At 37.3% G+C, this 20,352-nt stretch overlaps 1 protein-coding gene across 8 annotated transcripts in view; it reads right to left on the bottom strand.

Moving 5' to 3' along the window:
• Dmd (dystrophin) overlaps window positions 1–20,352 on the bottom strand; it is a 2,092,376-nt gene that overhangs the window by 316,551 nt on the left and 1,755,473 nt on the right. For all 8 annotated transcript variants that reach the window (XM_059250112.1, XM_059250109.1, XM_059250111.1 and 5 more), the window contains one exon: window positions 17,419–17,565. In XM_059250112.1, the coding sequence (XP_059106095.1) occupies window positions 17,419–17,565 (147 nt within the window). The remainder of the gene's footprint in view (window positions 1–17,418; window positions 17,566–20,352) is intronic.

The following is a 20,352-nucleotide window of genomic DNA, read 5'->3' as shown; positions in this document are numbered from 1 at the left end:
CTGAAGAATAAATGGAAGAACATTTGAACATTTATTACATTTGGAATTACTGGATACTTTAAAGTGGTGAAATACGTTGTTTTGGTTCTTCTCAAAACAGACTCAGCAGTTGAACTGCCAACTAACTCTTACACATGGAGTGACTTGCTTCAGAGATTTGGCTGTAGGTCCACACCAGATGTTTTTCCATACACACTATGGCCCAAGGCTTATCAAGCTTGACTGCAAAGGCAAGGTCCTAACTGTTGCTTGGCAAAACATATAATGGACTCAACAGAGGCAATCACTACTGCTGTGAAAGAAAAACAAAGTATGTGCTAAACTGTCAAGTGAGTACAACATATTCTGTGTCTGGAAGACTGTACACTAGATCCAGTTACCTGTTTTCTTCTGATGTTTTTCACATGTGATCCAGATTTAAAAAAAAAAAAAAAAACCGCCAATGCTTCAAACACTAATTTAGGACCTCTGTTACCAAACAATATGCAGTAATAAGGATCAATTTACCCTATATTCAGAATTAATCAAGTGTAGGTAAAATGTATAATTCTAGATTGTAGGGCAATGGGCAAGATCCATGAAAGGAAGGGAAGTCTCTCTGGAGAGATGGTTTATGTCACAGGTGATTCCTAATTTTTTTTTACCTTACTACTGTGAGAATTTTTAGGCCAGAGCACAAGGAAGAAAAACTTAGCAGTATTCTGGCAGACTATATGAGCAAAGGATATAGAAATGATGTTTTAGAAAGACTAAGGCAAAGGGAGAGAGAGAGAGACAGAGAGACAGCAGAGAGAGAGAGAGAGAGAGGAGGGAGGAGGGAGGGAGGGAGAGAGAGAATGAGAGAGAGAAATGAGAGAGAGAGAATGAGAGAGAGAGAGAGAGAGAGAGAGAGAGAGAGAGAGAGAGAGAGAGAGAGAGAGAGAGAGAATGAGAATCTTTGGATTTCTCTCAAGTATTTATATAAGGGTTGGTTTGTAGATTGATGAAGAAACTATGGAATATTGGAGAAATCATTAGAAAATATCGGGGTTAAAAATATCCAGCATCCATCAGAAATAGGAAGGAATAGCCACTTCCCATCAGCCAGTACAGAAACATCATGATTCATGTGGTATTAGGAAGACAGAGACCTTGCTCTGCCATTGGAAGTAATTATGTACAAAATGAGAGCTGATCTAATCCTGTTAAATCTTGAGATCTAATATTAAATAATAGTACATGCTTTGGCAAGGGTGAAATGGAAATGTAGTATAAGATTCTTATACTATATGTAAAGATATCTAATATTATTTGAAGATATGTGGTGATAAGCTAAAGATGTATACTCTAAGGCTTAAAGCAACCACACAAATGAAAAACAGCCAGCTTTCTCTAAAACAGAGTTTCAACATTAGTCAAAGATGCACGATGACAAGCTAAAGATGTATAGTATAAACCTTAAATCGAGAAGTAAAACAAAACATCAAAACAAACAGCTAGCACTAATATTTCAGCAGAAGGTGTAAAATGCATTCACACAAAGTACTTCATTTATATAAAAGACAGAAAAGGATTCATGAGTAAACAAAGAACATATGGGATAAAGAGAAAACATACAGCTTGATAAAAAAGAGATTTACATCTAACAATATCAATAAAAACCGAAAATATAAATGGTGTAAATATATCCAATTAAAAGATTGTCAGATGAGATTTTAAAACAACACTCTTTAATTATACATTGCCTATAATAGATGCACATTAATTATAAAGAGACAAAACGTTTAGAGATAGAATGGCAGAAAAATTATAGCACAACAGTGTTAAGAATATTGGAGTGACTAAATGTAATTAGTCATTGAAGAAGTGCCTGTTTAAACCACAATGAGATACTGCCACAAACCCAATAAAATGTGTGTTCTATGGCATGGTCCTCTGAATTGTAACATTTGCCCCAGGAAAGAGGAGGAGGCTCAGCAGCTTCAGGTGATAAATAGGAAGTAACTAAAAAAGGTCTTCTTACTTGGGAAGAATAGAAGCTTGAAAGATTGCTGAGGGCCCCTACCAGTGGTATATAAAAAGGAATAAACACTTGCTGGAGGTAGAGACTTTGAGCATCCAAACTCAGAAAGAGATGGGGTTGCTGAGCTGCATACAAGATGTGTAGAGAGTTTGAGGGTTCCAGTTTGCTGGAGTCATCACCTATGTTCATATGGGCTTTCTGGTGATGGAGCTGCTTTTGAGTTAGCCCTGCTTATTTTAAGTAACCCCCCACCTACAATCCTGTTACTAGCCCCAGTAAAAAAACTCCTTGGTTTAGTAATGTGGGCATTGGAAATCATCACTTTTGTCTGTTGTGGCCTCCCTTTATGGGATGAGTAGGTACGTAGGTGCATGCATGTGTGCATGTGTGCACATGTGCATACGTGTGTGTGTGTGTGTGTGTGTGTGTGTGTGTGTGTGATGTATGTGTGTATTGCATCTCCCCAGAAAAAGTCTGTGACACAACAATGGCTACAATTCAAACAACTGACCATATGAAAATTTGAGGGATGATGCAGAGGAATAGGAACTGTAGTGAACTGTCATAACATTTTTTTGGAAAACAGTTTTCTAGTTTCCTAAGTAAAAATATATCTGCCATATATTTTGGTGCAGTTCTTCTCCCAGGCATTTATCCAAGAGGAATGAAGTATATCTTTATAACGAACCTTTCCCATGAACATCCACTTCATCCTTATTTGTAATAGTCCTGTGATGGGTAATCATTGTTAACTTGTCTGGTTTTGGATTCACCTACATTTTGACCGTGCCTATTCAGAGTTTTTCCAAGGAAAGCTGAGGAAGGAAGACTAATTTTGAATGTGTCACCATCTCCTGGACTTTGGTCCTGCACTAAGGAAAAAGGAAAAAGGGACAGTAACTGAGCACCAGCGTTCATCTCTTTCTGCTTCCTGCAGGTAAAACTACAAAGTGATCAGCCACCCCGCACTGCTGTTGTTATGCCTTCCACGTCTGACTGTGAGCCAAAATAAAGCCTCCCTTTCTTAAGTGGCTTTTCTTAGGTATTTTGCCACAACACAGCAAAAAGTAAGTAGGACAAGCTTGAATCGAAGAACAACTCAAAATTCTACTAAACAGTATCAGGAACAAGAAACAGGTGTAAAACAAGGGACTACTACTCAGCATTAAGAAGCAATTAACTGTTGCTATATAGAATACGCTGAGTGAAATTCATGATAATTATTCTGGAGCAAAGAACCCAAAGCCTATGGTGATATCTCATTCTCATGAAACCTAGGACATGTAAATTAATTTACAAAGCTAGAAAATTGATTAGAAGTTGCCTGGAGGCCAGGGCAGGGTCGTAAAGAAGGAAGTGTTGTTACAGGCATGAGGAAACTTGGAGTAAAAGGATATATTCCTTAATTTGAATATGGTATTGGTGATGGTTTCTTGGACTTAAACATATATCAGACTATCAAATTATAGACTTCTAATATCAACATATTAACTATAACAATCAAAGCAGAAGCTATCAAATTTGTGTTTCCTCGGGTGGTAACAAAATATAGTCCATGTAGTTTTTAGCCTACATGTTATTCATTGTTAGTGAGGGAATGGGGGGGGGGGTTGGGGGAGGAAGGTGTGAGGGGAGGGAGGAAGGAGGAGAGGGGGAATTGGTGATTGGTATGTAAAATGAATTTTAAAAATCTTTTAAAAAGAAAAAAAAAGAAAAAAGAAAAGAAAAATAAACAGATTAAAAAAGAAAGGAGGAAGTGACATAATTCTATTAAATTAAAATTACATTAAAAATATGTGGATTTTCAAAAAAATGGTCTAGGACATCAGTGGACCATGTCTACAAAAGAGTAAAGTATAAATGTCATTTCTAAGCAGTTTTATGTTTTCTTAGAAGTTTTTACACTTACTTTAGTGCTGGTGAGCAAATTAGTTCATAGATCTAGACATGAGTATGAATTTTTCCAGACACAATTTTCTCCTACTATATAGCTTTCTATGTATTTTTACAGTGTTTAATAGCAGCTCTATTATATTTATTTGTATATGTGTGTGCACATGTATAAACGCTTGTGTGTGAACGTCAGGGGACAAGTTGGGTCAACCATGTGGGTCCCAGGCATTGAACTAAGGATATCACGCCTGGGAGCAGATATCTTTACCTGCTGAGCTCAGTAGCTCAGAATTTTTTACTTAGTTTCATGTTTATAAAAATATTTTTGGATTCTTATTATATTAAAGAATAATGTTTTGTGTCAATAAAACTAGCCAAGTAGGTTTCTGCCTTCATTCAGATTGGGAAGGTAGAGTTTCATTGAATCAGAAAACAAATGCACAGATATAGATTTTCATAAATGCTGTGGAGAAAGCAAACAGGATGTTATCTGTGATAAAGAAAGGAAATCTTCCTTGGATGTGACTTAATTATACATTAGCTCTGCAGTTCATTATTTCAAATGATCCCTAGTTATTAAATTTACATACAAGAATTATATTACTCTATTTATTTTGTTAGCCCTGTGCTTCAGGCTACATAAAATAGAAGTTACCGGTGAATATATAAGATTCGCAGTTAGCTTATCTTCATTCTTTAGACTCTGGTTTGATGGCTGCTTTCTGGGAAGGCTTATGATCACCTGTTCCTGCCTTCCACTCTCACCCCGCTATCTCTCTCTCTCACTTTCTCTCGGTCTCACTCTTTTGTTCTCTTGCTCTCATCCTCATTGTGTGCTCCAGTACTGACCTCCTTTTTCTTTCAACACACTTATTAAAATTTTAATGACTATAGGAGGGATTAAAAGAATTAATGTCTGCTTTTCCACCAAAGTTTAACCTCTATGAGGGTTTTTCTGTCACTCTTTGGCAAAGAGTAAATAGCAGGTAAAATGTATTGACTGGATCACAGGATAAAGGGCTACTCATTTAAGGAAGAACAGGATCATTTAACTCAGCTGGGCCTACAGACAGTGCTGTGCTTCTAACTCTGTGACTGATTGAGGCTCTGGGCTATGCAGACTATTTCAAGATTATGGACTGAGATTCATATAATAGTCCTATTGCTTTTACACTTCTTTCCACTGCAGTTCCTAAACTGGAACACAGAATGTTGGATGAGCTAGGCGAACCCTCTGGCACTGTGTCACCACCGCTCCAGCTCCTTTGCTTGTGATACAGCAGATTTTTCACAAGGTAAAAATATAAGTTTATGTCATCAATTAAGAGGAACCTGTCAACCCATAACTGTTAAGTTTCAAACCCAGGACAAATGGCTGGGGTGCCTATTTAACATATCAAAGTGGACCTGGCCACCAGGTTCTCCCAGCATCCCTCAGTCCCTACCTGTTACAGGGTATGGCTAGTATACTCAGACCTTTACCCTGAACTTTCCAACCCAGGGGCTGGCTGCCCTTGCCTAAGAGACTCTGCCCTATATAATCCAGACATTTTGGTTACCTGCCCTTTTTGTACCTTTGGCCTCCTGGCTGCTTCATCTGGTCCCCTTTTCTTCCCTATCCCTTCTCCTCTCCCCATATGGCCCAGCTCAGTCTAGACTCTCCCAGATGTCCCAGCATCTACCAACACTCACCATTTTATCTATAATAAACTTTCATCTCCACCATACCTAGGCAGAGTCCTTTCCTTTACTTTCCTTTCCTTTCCTTTCCTTTCCTTTCCTCTCCTCTCCTCTCCTCTCCTCTCCTCTCCTCTCCTCTCCTCCCCTCCCCTCCCCTCCTCTCCCCTCCTCTCCTCTCCCCTCCCCTCCCCTCCCCTCTCCTCTCCTCTCCTCTCCTCCCCTCCCCTCCCCCCTCCCCTCTCCTCTCCTCTCCTCTCCTCCCCTCCCCTCCCCCCTCCCCTCTCCTCTCCTCTCCTCTCCTCCCCTCCCCTCCCCCCTCCCCTCCCCTCCCCCCCTCCCCTCCCCTCCCCTCCTCCTCCTCCTCTCCTCTCCTTTCCTCTCCTCTCCTCTCCTCTCCTCTCCTCTCCATTCCATTCTTTCTTTTTTTTTTCATTCAATAACTATATCATCCATGCAGTTCTGTTACTAGTTTTGACAGGTTTGCCAGCCAGATTCCCCAGATTCAAGTTCTGATCCTTCCACTTACCGAGTTAGACGAGTTCCCTTATTTTTCTAAACTATAAAATCAAGATCAGAACAGTATCCACATCATAGACTTATTGTGAGACATAGAGACACTAGCATAAGTAAAGATGCTCAGAAGAGAAAGTGGCATGTAGTAAGCGCTTGATATTTGTTCATTACTGATTTCAACAATGCATAATATAGCAACAACCTTTTTCTAACTTATAATGTGATAATTCATTGGCCAAATAATTATGACTGTTTGTAAAGGCTCTATTTGTAAGATACTAACTATTTTCTAATTCATTTTATTGTTATTTTGTAGTGTATTATTAGTACCTTATTAAATTGATACATTAAGCAATAGGATGATTTCTGCCATAAAAAATTATTATTTTAAGGTCATTGTAGAATCTATAAAAATAAAGAAGTAGTAGTATAAACTACAATAATTCGAAATCCACTTTGTGGCATTTATCTTCTAAAATAGCACTTCTGAATTTTGTAAGCTTCTCTCTATCCTCTCAACAGAGTTGCCTTTAACATGCAGCTATTCATTTGGCCTGAAAAAGGCTCCTTTTTCCTCTCACCAGGAATGTGCAGTGGAGGCGGAGGCGGGGGCGTCTTGCTAGTGGAAATGTGAGAACAGCAGCTCTTTGAATGTTGGGCATGACGTAGCATGGGAACTGGGAGCAGCTGCTGGTGGAGTGTTTCACACACAGCAGGGCAGTGGGAACGGGAAAAGCAATGAGGAAAACAACCAGGGCAAACAAACGCAGAAGAAAGGGCAGCTGGGGTCAAACTGCAGGGCAGAAAAGGTCAGACTGCAGAGAGAAGGACACAAAGAATAAAGCGCTGAGAAATTGAAGTCAAGGGCAAACATCAGCTAGGGAACAAGAGACAGCTAAGAACACAATGGAAAATTTATATACTCAGAAGTACACCCATACACACACACACACACACACACACACACACACACACACACACACACACAAACACACACACATACATATATATACTTTTAAGAAGGAATTTAAGACATCAGAAGGTAAAACATGAATGTATGAGGAAATAAATTTGCTGTGTAAACACATTTAATAGGGACATATTTCACTTAAAATAATAACAGAATACTTATTGCTGTAATCACTAGTTTCAGAACTAGAAAAATTAATTCTTGATTAAAATAAATTAGACATTAAACAGTATGCATAAAGATCTAAGTCATCAAGTATTCTAACACTTCATAATGATTCAGGTTCACATAATAAAATTTCTGAAAAAGATAATATGCCTTTCATTCTCTTCAGCCCCATAAAGATTCCTGCAATTGCTGATGACTTTTTTTCCTCATTTGTATTTCATATAATTTAATTTTTTGTCACATTTCCAACTACATCGTTCATTTTTGGCCCTAAAGTCTTACACATCCCAAGCCTTAAAAAATACTGAGAATGATGTTGAAAATTAAGTCTTCTTTTACCACGTGTAGGGTAGATTTTGGAACATATGTGCCATGTTACTTTCAAGGTTACCTGACCAATTTCAACAGCAATTCCTCTTGAATAAAATCATTAGAAAACTTAAAATCATTAGAAAGCAAATGTTCTGAAGCTTGACCATGTGCCTTGACTTTGGCATGTCTCACTCTCCCAAACATTCAGATTTCCACCCTTCTTTAGTTCTTTAAAAGGGCTGTATTCAGTTCCTCCTGTTCTTTTTTTTCTTTAACAAAGTTGAGGTCAAGCATAAAGGATTGTTCTCTCTTTACTGAAAGGATGTTTTCCTAGAACTTAATTGTCTTTTTTCATGGGTCATTCTGCTCCTAATATCAACAAATCCTTCCTGACCTAACCTTTTCAAAAACAAACACATTCTTCCTTCTTCTTTGTTCCTCACATTTCCTTTACCGTCAGCATTTTTAAAAGTGTCAGGAGGGCACACCAGGCTTGCCTCTACAATTGAAATCTTTTAGAAGAGCAAACCATCATTTAGAATGTATTGGGGTCATTTTTCTTACATATTGTTGTAATAGTTGAGGTGGAAAAATAGTTTTCAATTTCTTGTAACCATGTAAATCTTTCATTAACATTCTCAAGACAGCAGATTCATCACACGACAGAAGTATTATTTAGCATCTTTAAATTGAGAAAAAGTGACCAGCTGCTTAAAATTTGTGTTAGTAACACAAGTGATTTCTTTATAAAAAGAGTGGTATGTGAGTAAGACAATTTTATATTCAAGATATAGGCACCACTTGATGTCAAAATACATTTTACGCTTCTCTGTAAAATTCTATGATCCATAGTATGAGAGATTTTTTCTATCTGTAGTCACAGCATAACAGTATCTCTAGAAAGCCTCAGAGAAATACAGAATCACAGGGTTCTTGGAAGATCAAATGAATCTCTGGGGGTGTTCTGATCATTTTGCCAGGTGATTTTGAGTCCTGCTAGTGAAACAGACAATTGGAAGCTGCTTTTACAGGAAAGCATTGACTCCTCACTTGGGACTACCAAGTAACTACAATCAGGAATGAAACCCTGGCATTGGCAAATTCATTTTGTGTCTTTTTGTCTCCTTTGGCTCGAAGCACAAAGGTCAGTTTTATTAACTACTTTTCTGTTACTGTGATAAAACACCGTGGTCTAGGTAACTTACAGAAGGAAGGGTTTATTTGTGTTTATGATACCAGGGGAAGAGCCTATAATGGGGGTAGGGCATGGCAGTAGGTATCTGGAGCAAGAAGATTCACATCTTCAACTGCTAACACAAAACAGTCAGTGAACTGGAAGTGGGTTGAGGCTCTGAACTCTCAAATCCAGTGGCATACTTCCTCTAGCAAGGGTGAACCTCTCCATAACCTCTCTAAACAGAACTACGAACTGGGGACCAAGTGTTCAAATTCCTGAGCCTATGGGGGGCATTCCTCATTCAAACCACCGCATAGGCTATTATTATTAACCTTTCCAATTGAGTCACCTCAGATTCCCTGAACTCTAGAACCTCACAGGACAGAACTTCTTCCCCATGAGGTTGAGGCTGCTTATGAAACAGAAGTATTTATCTCTTCTTGCAAGTCACCTATTACATCAAGAACTTTTTTGAATAACTTTGCAATAAGGACTTGTCCAGATCATCTTCTAGGAAGAAAGAAGAGATAATGATGGATGGGACCACACCTTAACCAGACTGGCTTAATTGTGTATACTTCTTGTTCTCAATTGAAACTTAAAACTCCTGTCAGTACCCAGAAGATGGACTGAGGGTCACTGTATCCCTATATTTATTCCTCTTCCAAATATAGTCATACTGAAAAAAAAATCACCATTGCTTAACTCTTTGATTGGTATGATTCTGGTGATTAAGCCTGGCTTATTGAGACTGCTGGAGTGTAAACTTTTACTTTAAAACTTCTATTTACACAGGTTGTGAAAAAGTATTTTGTAGACCAGTATTGTCCAATGCAAAGAGAGTGAATGCTACATAAGTAATTTTAAATGTTCTAATAAGCACAATTAAAAGGTCAAAAGAAACAACATTGTCGGTTGTTCTGTTTGACCTGGCAGGCAGACTCATTCATCTTCAAGAGAAATACCCAAATTTGAATAATCATTAAGAATAAATGAGGGAAATTCTTTATGGTGACATAATTTAATAACTAAATCGGTAAAATATTCTCAGTTCAACATATAATCAGTACAAAATACAATTTAGAAATTTCAGTTTCTATACAAAGTCTTTGAAAACTTAATGCATGTTACATTGTAACATGTCTCTATGTGGACTGGATAAATTCAATGTCCCAAAAGCTTAATATGCTATCACATTGGACAATATAGTTTAGACAGTACAATGTGAAACAGATTAAATATAATTCCATACAGTAGCAAATAATGGTATTTGTCATTTATTAAAAGTTTCCCTGGGTTCTTCAAGTTTCTCTTTACCTTCCTCCTCAAGTCCAAAAGAAAGTTAAATGCTTGATCTCCATGGTTCCATGGCATTGCAACTTCTGTAGAACAGAACTTTCTCCATGATGTTATGCTTCATTTCAATGTTAAATTTTAAAGACTCAAGGTGCCTAACATTTTGAAAACATATGTATTTTTTCACATGTTAAATTTGACTACCTGATATATGCTAAATGTAGGACAATACTTCTCAAAGTATGGTCCCTTTGAAACAGCAATATGAACCTCATTTGGGAATTTGTTAGGAATACAGTATCTCAAATTCCACCAAACTCCTAGTCAATTCAAAACTTGGGATGAGAGGACTGAGTGAATTATTTTAATCAGACTTCCAAGTAATTATGTTGCTCACTAAATTTTGAGAACCACGGATACACAAAAATATATTTCCATCGAGAATAGCCTCAGACTGAGTTCTCTGGTTTAATCTAAAACATCTTAGATGTTGCTAAATGAATAAAAGGAGGATATGCTAGGTAGATACCAGTAGAATCACTCCTTAGTAATTCTGAAGCAAGGAAGCTAGTTATCCTCTGTTTATCTTCAAAGCAGTAGGGCCTATGTTATTAGCAAGAGCAGATGGCACAGCTCATCTAGGCTTCCTGCTTAGAAGGGAATCCACAATGCAAAGGAATTAGTATAGAATCATTACAGAAAAGTGTGAGGAAAATGTTAAGGTCTGCCCACATATTTAATGATGATAAGGAAGAACACACAGAGATATAAGTTGTGCTTAGAAAATCTATGTCACCAAAAATAAGCATACATTGCTGTTGGTTTTATTCTTTTTTATTATTTGTGTATGTGTGACTCAAGTGCATATGCATATATGTACATGTTTTTTGGTGTCCATATGGATGCATGAGTGACACGACACACTATAGAGAGAGAGATCAGAGGACAATCTTGGGTGGCAGACATGATCTTCACCCTGTTTGAGACAGGATCTCTTGGGGTTTTTGTTTTGTTTTGTTTTGTTTTTCCCCACAGGATATTTCAGGCTAGCTGGCCTGCAAGCTTCTGTGGATGCTTTTGTTTCCAACTCCAGTCTTGTCTTAGAAGTGCTGGAATCTCAGATAATTGTTATCATGCCTGGCTTTTATAGAGGTTCTAACTAACTGAATTCATGTCATCACATCCAAACAGAAAGCAAAAACATCTACTGAACTATTTCCCCAGCCTAGTTTTCATTTTTCAATTGTTTGCTTAGTTTTACTTAACAAATGAAGCCATACATGTAGATAAATTTCTAAGTGGTCTTATTAAATAAAAAAAAAAAAACACAGAGCCAGAAATAGTGTGAAAATCTGACAGAGATCAGAGGAATCCGAACAGCCACCGGCTAACCTTACTTCACCACACCGCAGCTTTTAAAGGGCAAGTTACTTCCTGTCTTACCCGTGCCTTTATTGCCTTGGTGTTCTGCCCTCTCATTGGCTATCTTAGCCCAGCTACCTCACTTCCTCATCACTGTCTGTCTGTACAGACCTTCAGGTCTCTATGGTTGGTACTGGGATTAAAGGCGTGTGTCACCACGCTTGGCTCTGTTCCCTAGTATGGCCTTGAACACACAGAGATCCAGAAGGATTAAGGGCGTGTGCTAACATTGCATGACTTCTGTTTTTACTAATAGTGGCTGACCTTTATCCTCTGATCCTCAGATAAATTTTATTGGGGGACATAGATAAATTATCACCATGCATACAAGTACTCCTGCGTGTTTATGGCATGGAGAAATTGAGAGACAATGGACTATTCTGGGAGAATAACATAACACATATTTATAAGATTTCTTAAAACAGCATATATATGAAAGGGCTTTTTGGTCAGTTGTCCATGGACCATATAGGATTACTACCATGACTTCTCAGTATACAATAAATGCTTACTCAGAGCTAATTCACTGAAAGGAAAGGAAAGAACGAAAGCAGGCATGGGTATGCAGGATGTGAGTGCCTAGGATGGTGGGACAGAAAGGGACTAGAGTGCTGTGCAGGAGAACAACTATGTATGCATGTTATCAGAGGAATGTGAACAAACCTTTTAAAATATACGCCATTAATAGCATGGTTCTTTAACATATTCAAGTTAAGATGTTTTCACATTCCATACTTCCTTATGGTTAACATAGCACATATACTTAATGTTACAGTGTATTTTCATCCTTTTGTTGTTATGCATGGATTTATTCATGAGTGCAGAGATGGTAGACTATTCCCTTCCATGATGAATAAAGTAAATGGTCATGCCACCCAATGTATGTGCATTACTTCAAAATTTAAAAGGATTCTTGTTTTTAACGTTCTTTCCTTTTGATTTTTGAGATTCGTTTGTACTTGACTAAATATTAGGATTGGTTTTACTTTAAGAGTTGACTTATTAAAATAATTTTCATTGGATTTTAAAGTAGTTGCTAAGTTGTTAAGGCAATAAGGAATAGGTTGCTTTAATTTTTTTTCGAGACAGGGTTTCTTTGTGTAGCTTTGGTGCCTTTCCTGGAAATCACACTGTAGCCTCGGCTGGTCTCGAACTCACAGAGATCTGCCTGCCTCTGCCTCCTGTGTGCTGGGATTAAAGGCATGCGCCATCACTGCCTGGCATTTTAAAATTTTATGTTTGAAAGAAGTGTGATTTTTTTAAGGGTACACAGAACTGGGCATATTAATCCAATGGTTTGTTAAAGGAAGATTTCAAAGAATTTCCAAGAATTATTTTAAAGAGAGGGTATGTTTGGAAAAAAATCAAGCATTTCACACTTTTCTTGTCCAAATAGATTTTAAGTATGACTTGGTTAATCTCGAGTTTAATGGCACTTTAAGGAAAAGGAATTATACAGGACAGTTCTGAAGATCTGATTCAGATCTTGTGACACTTGGCACTCGATGTGATTGCGGTTGTGTCATGTTTCTAGGTCTCAATTTCCTTACTTATGACAGAGAATAATCATAATATGTACTTATAATGCATATTCAGAATGCTTCAAGGATTGTGGGAAAGTATCCGAGAACACTTACTAACACCTTAAGCATCCTGCGAATGGTCCAAGTAGAAACATCCATACCAATGCACACTGAGAGGGAGGACATGGGATTTCATTCCAACAGAAAATCTAAACCAAGTAAACAAGTGTCTTGTACTTCTATTTCTGGCTTCAAAATAAATTTGGAAGCCTCTTTATTTACTATTTCTGTGCACAGGTAAATTATGACGAGATCTTATTCTGCTATTGATGGTCACACCTATCTTTCTTATATGTCTCAACTATTTTCACTGATCTTATATATAGCTAACATACAAGTATGGCTTTCGTTTTGAAGCAAAATGAATTTGTCAAGTAACTAAACCCAGGATAGTCTGATGTCAAGAAAGATAAAGTCAGACCGCACGCAATTCCATTCCTTCTCAAATTTAGGACTGCTTTCCCTTTCTCACACCTATATATGCATTTCTACTCTTTCAGCTGTGTTTTCAACTTTTCTTTGTCTTGGCAGAAAGAAATGTAAACTTGTACCTAGTTTTTAATGTGGTATTTGTCAACAGATAAAGCATCATAAGTGACTGCATTCTTTATTTTGTACACCTTTGCAGCCATCACGATGGCGAACGCAAGCTTTTCAGTACAGAAGCTGGCTAATGCCCTACTTTTACATGCATTCTTCTAAATGAAGAATATGCATAATATAAGTGAGTTCTTCATTCCATAACTAAATGCAATCCTTTGATATCAATATCCATTTTTTGCCATATGTACTAGTTTTATTTTATTTTTAATTTGAAATTTTAATATAATTATATCCTTCTCCCTTTCTTCCCTTCAACCTCGCCAATTCAATCCTATCTTGCTCTCAAAATTCATGTCATGTTTAAAAAAATTGTTACACACACACATACACACACACACGGACATATTCCTAAATACATTAACACAATTTTCTCACTCCTTCTAATATTACTTTGTATGTATATGATCTCAGGGCTGAGGACTTGGTATTGGATAGCCAACTGAGGAATCTTCCCTGGGGAAAACCATTTCTCCTGTTCTCAGAAGGTGTTTTGGACTTAAGACTCTGAGAACCTGATCTGGAACTGACCTGAAACTCCCCGCTCCCTGAGGACAAGATTTCATGGTACCAAAAGTTGCCATGCAACCTTCCAGAGGAGGGAAGCAACCAACAGTCCCACTCATCTATGGCACCTATGAGCTGCAGCAATAATCAACAGAGAATGTGTTTCCTAAAAATGGTGGAGAAGCTACACTCATGAACTTTCATTAACATGGATAGTTTTCTTTATTTGCCTTGTTCCCTTTCTGAATAATGACTCACATTTATAACTAGCTATGATTATGTAGCAGAATGGTTAGAATTATGGTAAAAAAAATAAAGTATGTAATATACTTGATTCAGTTACATGTAAACCAAAAATCTTGGGCTCATCAACTTTCTGCAAGAAATAATTTCTGAGCATATCTTTAAGGTTATTGCTCAAAAATAAAAGCATTAAATTTGCTATGTACAAGAGACTCATGAGCCAAACATTGATTCTTGTTTAATACGAGAAGTCTATATCTATATGGCCTCCAGATAAAAGGTTTAGAGTTATGGAAGAAGTAATGTAATTGCAACTAGCCACATATGTATTATGGTATGAATAAAATAAGCATCATCATTGGTTCTAAACTAAATTTTGTCTTGTGTATCTCTTCATGATATCCAGATACAGGATCATAGAAATGAACTGGATGTAGCCTTAGACAAACTGAATCGTTTCATTTCAATAATAAGAATTGTAGCTTAGAGATGTTAACATATTAATCCAATAAAGAATATACTATTTTTTGCTACAGCCTGCCATCTTCTTTCATGTATTTACATGTAATTGCAATTAAGTACTTGTGTAAGAATTAAACCATTAATATTTTCCATGCTTTATGAATAAATAAATAGTATAACTAGAATGGATCATAAAGTCATAAAGGGTTTTTTTGTTGGTGCTGTGGCTCTAACCCAGGACCTGGGACATTCTGAGTAAGCATTCTACCACTGAGTTACAGTCTTAAGCTCACACATACCATGATTCTTTGTTTGCTTTTTATTTTTGAGACAGAGTCTCTGTGTGTAGCTATGGCTGTCCAGAAACACACTATGTATACCAGACTGGCCTGGAATTCACATTATTCTATTTACCTCTGCCTCTCAAATGCTGGTATTAAAGGGTATACCACTATGTCTAGCCTGCATAGCATTGATTCACAAGATTATTTTCCTATCATTCACAATTTTTTGACCTCAGTCATAAATTTACGTGTATCTGTCACAAATCTTGTAGTACATTCTGAAACACAAATGTAACACTCAACCTTTTACAAGAAAATTCTATCCAAGAGTGTTTGAATAGAACAGATGTGACCATTGGCTGTCTTTGGTCACTCATTACTTTAGTTATGTATGCTTTAAATGAAAGATATATTATGGTGATATTTTATTTGTACTAAAATGTGATTTTATTTGCATGTTAATAAATAAAGTTGCCTGGGGGTCAGAGCTAATAGCAAGCCATAGCAGAAGCCGTGGTGGCAAATACCTTTAATCCCAATCACATGACAGGCAGATCTCTATGTGTTCAAGGATACAGCCAGCATGGAGACACACGCCTTTAATCTCATTACCAACCATAGAAGACCTGGAGGTCTGTATAGGCAGGCAGTGAGGAGGAGGAGGTCATGTGGTTGGGTTTACAACCAATGAGAAGGCAGAACAGAAAGTCAATAAAAAGACAGATACACAGGAAGTAGGTCACTTTCTGAGGGGAAGGACGACAGTGGCAGCGAAGGGTAAGAAAGGGTTTTTAGTCTCAGCTCTTAGCTACTGCTCTGACCTCTTGGACTTTTAACTCTGCATTTGGCTCCGTGTTTCTTATTTAATAAGACATCTACAATATCTTTTAAAGATGAAACTGATAAGATTTTAATAGTACCAAACTACCATGGGGCCAGTGAACATATAGAGGCATAGAATCACTTACCGATACTGTCTTACCTTAGTCAATGCTACAGATAACAATCTACCATATGGATATTTCAAGCTCATTCATTATACATGAATTAAATTATATAGAACTTGAAGGGGTCTGGAATTTGAAACTTATTTTTTTTGTTAAAGATCTAGCATTTCTTTAACTGGACTTTCAATCACACTCTCAAATAGACTGTTGGTAGCAGAGTACTGATTTATTGTTTTTTTATTATTAAAACTTTGAGACCAAATACTTTCAAACCTAGTTTTCTTTCTAGTCTCAGGAGTATATGATCTGTATTCCATGAAATTGAAAAAGAAAAAAATGAGTCTCTAATTTTATGGCTAAACCAGTTTTATAGTTTGGAGGCATAACACAATGTCCTTTGTAGAGGAAATACACACTACCACTACAAACACTATTCTAAAAACTATGTGAATCAGCTCATTCAACATTATTGCAGCTGTGTTGGAGATGAAGGTACCAACAGCCATAGAGGTTAAATGGCACAAAGGACACACAGCTAATTAGTCAGATTCCCAAGTCCATGTAGTATCATCATAGTAATAATTGCAATAACACCAAGATCTAGAATGTATAGGGTACTGTAAAGTAAGTTCTGCTCCGAATGACTTATTACACTTATTATTGTGATTTATTTATCCTAACAAAAAACTAACAACGTAGAGAATTCTATTATCTTATCTTTTAGAGGAAAGACTAAAGTACAGAAAGAGTCACTAAACTGTCCAAGTAAATGATACCTGGGACACACACCTATCCCCTATATTTACTATACAAACTTACAAAAACTTCTCTTCATGGATTTATGAGATGATACTTTTTCTTAAGACAATTTTATACCATACTATTGACTCTTGTTTAGATTAGAATTCCAAAGGGAAAGATATTTTCAGAATCTAAGCATCACCAGCACAAATGAATAGTCTACTATTAATTCAGTTCCTCCATTGTGGTTCACCATTGTCTTTCACATGATTACAAGACAAACTGAACTCTAGCTTTTGGACATTTCTGAAATTGAGTTTAGTAACATAAGGACCTATCAAGCGATATAAAGCATCTTGTTATTATGAATATCAAATGAATACTCTTTTGAAATAGGTTCTTGCTATATAGCTGTGGCTAGCCTGGAACTTGCTATGTAGAACAGGCTGGCCAGAACTTCAAAGAGATTCATCTGACTTTGCATTGCAAGTGCTGAAATTAAAAGCATTCATCATTATGCTTGGGAAAATGAATAACTTTTGTTACTCCCTAAAAACAAACTTTATGTACATGTCATTTTACTATACCAAGGAGCAATGATGCTCACAGCATGCCTACCTGCAGAAGTTTCCATCTGGTATTCAGATCTTCCAGAGTGCTGAGGTTATAAGGTGAGAGCTGAATGCCCAATGTAGTAAGCTGTCGAGCAAGGTCATTGACTCGATTAACATTCTCTTTAAGAGGTGCAATTTCTCCCCGAAGTACCTATGAGTGAATTAGAAGATAAAAATTTTTAAAGCAAAGAAATCTAGACATGAGACATCTTACTCTGGTTGGGATGTAATGTCAGTGATGTTCACTCTGTGATCTGAAAGTGTTCATATGTTAAAAAGCTAAAAATGCCGGGCGGTGGTGGCACACGCCTTTAATCCCAGCACTCAGGAGGCAGAGCCAGGCGGATCTCTGTGAGTTCGAGGCCAGCCTGGTCGAGTTCCAGGAATGGCACAAAGCTACACAGAAAAACCCTGTCTCAAAAAAACAAACAAAAAAAAGCTAAAAATAATATCATTAATGCATATAAACTGTAAGCTCTCTGGCAATGATATTAGGAGGTAGGCCTGCTTGAAAAGTGAGTTTTGAGATTAGTGCCTGTGGTGGTTTGAATGAGAATGGCCTCCATAGGGTCACATATTTGAATGATTGGCCCTCAGTTGGTTGAAAAGTTTGAGAAGGATTAGTAGGTGAGGTCTTGTTGGTGGAAGGGTATCAGTGGGGTTGGGTTTTGAGGTTTCCAAAGCCCGTACCATTCATTCCCAGTTAGCTCTCTCTGACTCTTGCTTTTGGACGGGAAGTGAGTTATCAGCTACTGCTCCAGCACTATACCTTCTTGTTGCCATGGTATTAGCCATGATGGTTATAGACTCATGCTCAGAAACTGTAAGTGCCCAACAAACTATTTCTTCTATAAGTTGCCTTGATCATGGTGTTTTGTTGCAGTAATAAAATGTAGCCAAGGCAGTGCCCATATAAAATAGTCCTCAGAGATGAAGCTAGTCCTTTTGGTTATGTGAGGAAGTAGCAAGAAGCAGTAGCTATGAGGAATAGACACTTACCAGACATTGTATTTGCTAGTCACTTAAACTTGGACTTCTTCACCTCCAAAACTGATAGAACTAGATTTCTGTTGTGTGTAAGTCACACAGTTTATGGTATTTTCTATTTTAATAGAAACTCAAATAGACTAATACACTATGTTGTATTAGTATTACAGCGGTGCATGTTTATTAGCACTTCCTTGGTACATAATGTTGTGATAAGCATTACCCACACACAAACTAATCTTTTCCTACACAACAACCCAATGAGACTGGTACTTGGAGCTTTCTCATTTTACCTTTGAGAAACTAAACTTGCAGAGGTTAAATGGTGCCAAAGTTCTATGGGTAAAAATGTTGTAACCTGGGATACATATTTTGATTTGCTTACTTCAAAGTGCATATTCTTAATTATCACTTATGTAACTCCACAAAAGTTCTGGAATGACAAAATTACATGACAAGTAAAATGGTGCTAGATTCTAAATTCTATATATCAAGCAGTGGTGGATTCTTTTTTTTTTTTAGAATGAAAAGATAAACTAAATCATAAGAATACATTCATCCTTTGTGCCTACTACATAGTAAATACTTTTATTTAGGGAGGAGGGTATTTTGTCAGCCTAGGATGACTTCCTGCTCTCATGGTATTTTAGTCCTTGCAGCAGAGACTTTGGAAGGCTCCCATGGGGATTTGGGCTGTTTCTGAAGTTTGAAAGCAGGAGTCTCTGATGTGATGCATCATGAGGATCTGTTGAAAAGAACTGTATGCAGATATGCAGAGTAGATTATCATGCATCATAGCTACCCTATCAAGTTGGCATTTATGGATCTTTAACATGATGCATGACAACCAAATGTTCCAATGAGTGACATCTAAGGACAAACTCCCTCACTTAGGAGAACAGTTTATGTAATGTAATGTCTGTGCACAAGGACAGCATCACTAAGTTGACTCTCTATTGGGCTTGCTTGATCTGGGAGGTATTATTTCCCTGTCTGGTGTTCACATTTTTTTTAATTAAGAAATTTTTTATTCATTTTACATACCAACCACAGATCTCCTTCTCTTTCCTCCTCCTGCCCCCAAGCCTTTACCCCCAAACCTACCCCCCTTTTCCTCCTCAGACAAGGTAAGGCCTCCCATGGGGAGTCAGCAGAGCCGGTACATTCAGTTGAGGCATGTCCAAGCCCCTCCCCCTGCATCAAGGCTCTACAAGGTGTGCCCCTACAGGTAGTGGGCTCCAGAAAGCCAGCTCATTCACTAGGAATGGATCCTGATCCTACTGCCAGGGGGACCCTTAAGTAGATCAAGCTACACAAATGTCTTGCTTATGCAGAGGGCCTAGTCCAGTCCCTTGGAGGCTCCACAGTTCAGTGTTTTTATAAAACTATTGTTTGTAATAACCTCATCTATACCCCTTGTATTTCTTTTGATTCCAAATGGAAGCTGGTTTGTACAATCAAAGGAATGATGGCATTATTCTCTTAAATCAACCTCAATACCTGACAACTAACATAGCAGGACAATCACTTTGTTTAATATTTTTAGCAGAGAAAATATAGATTTATTTAGGAAAAACGAAAAAAAAAAAACTCCCAAGAGTGAGAGGGACTGATTTTAAACTCACAGTGATCCACCTGCTTCTGTCTCCCAAGCACTAAGACCAAAGTGCATGCCACCATACCCAGCCCTTTTAGCTTTTAAAAATGTTCATTATATTACATAAAAATGTCATTGTATTGGTGGAATGACATTGGAATCACACTGAAATGATATCAATTGTTAGTAAAAATTATTCCATTTCCTTATGAAAAAATACATCTTTTAAAAGAATCTGAACTACATGCCCAGGTACAAAGGCTTTTAACACCTATATATTGATATTTCTGTCTGTCAAAGGAAATGATTCATAATTATTTTGTTTTCTGCAATATAAAGGTTAGAAAACAGACT

The sequence above is a fragment of the Peromyscus eremicus genome, chromosome X (assembly GCF_949786415.1).
Source record: "Peromyscus eremicus chromosome X, PerEre_H2_v1, whole genome shotgun sequence".
In the NCBI taxonomy this organism is placed as follows: domain Eukaryota; kingdom Metazoa; phylum Chordata; class Mammalia; order Rodentia; family Cricetidae; genus Peromyscus; species Peromyscus eremicus.
Note: the sequence above shows the minus strand (reverse complement) of the source record. Positions and strands in the feature narration are given on the sequence as shown.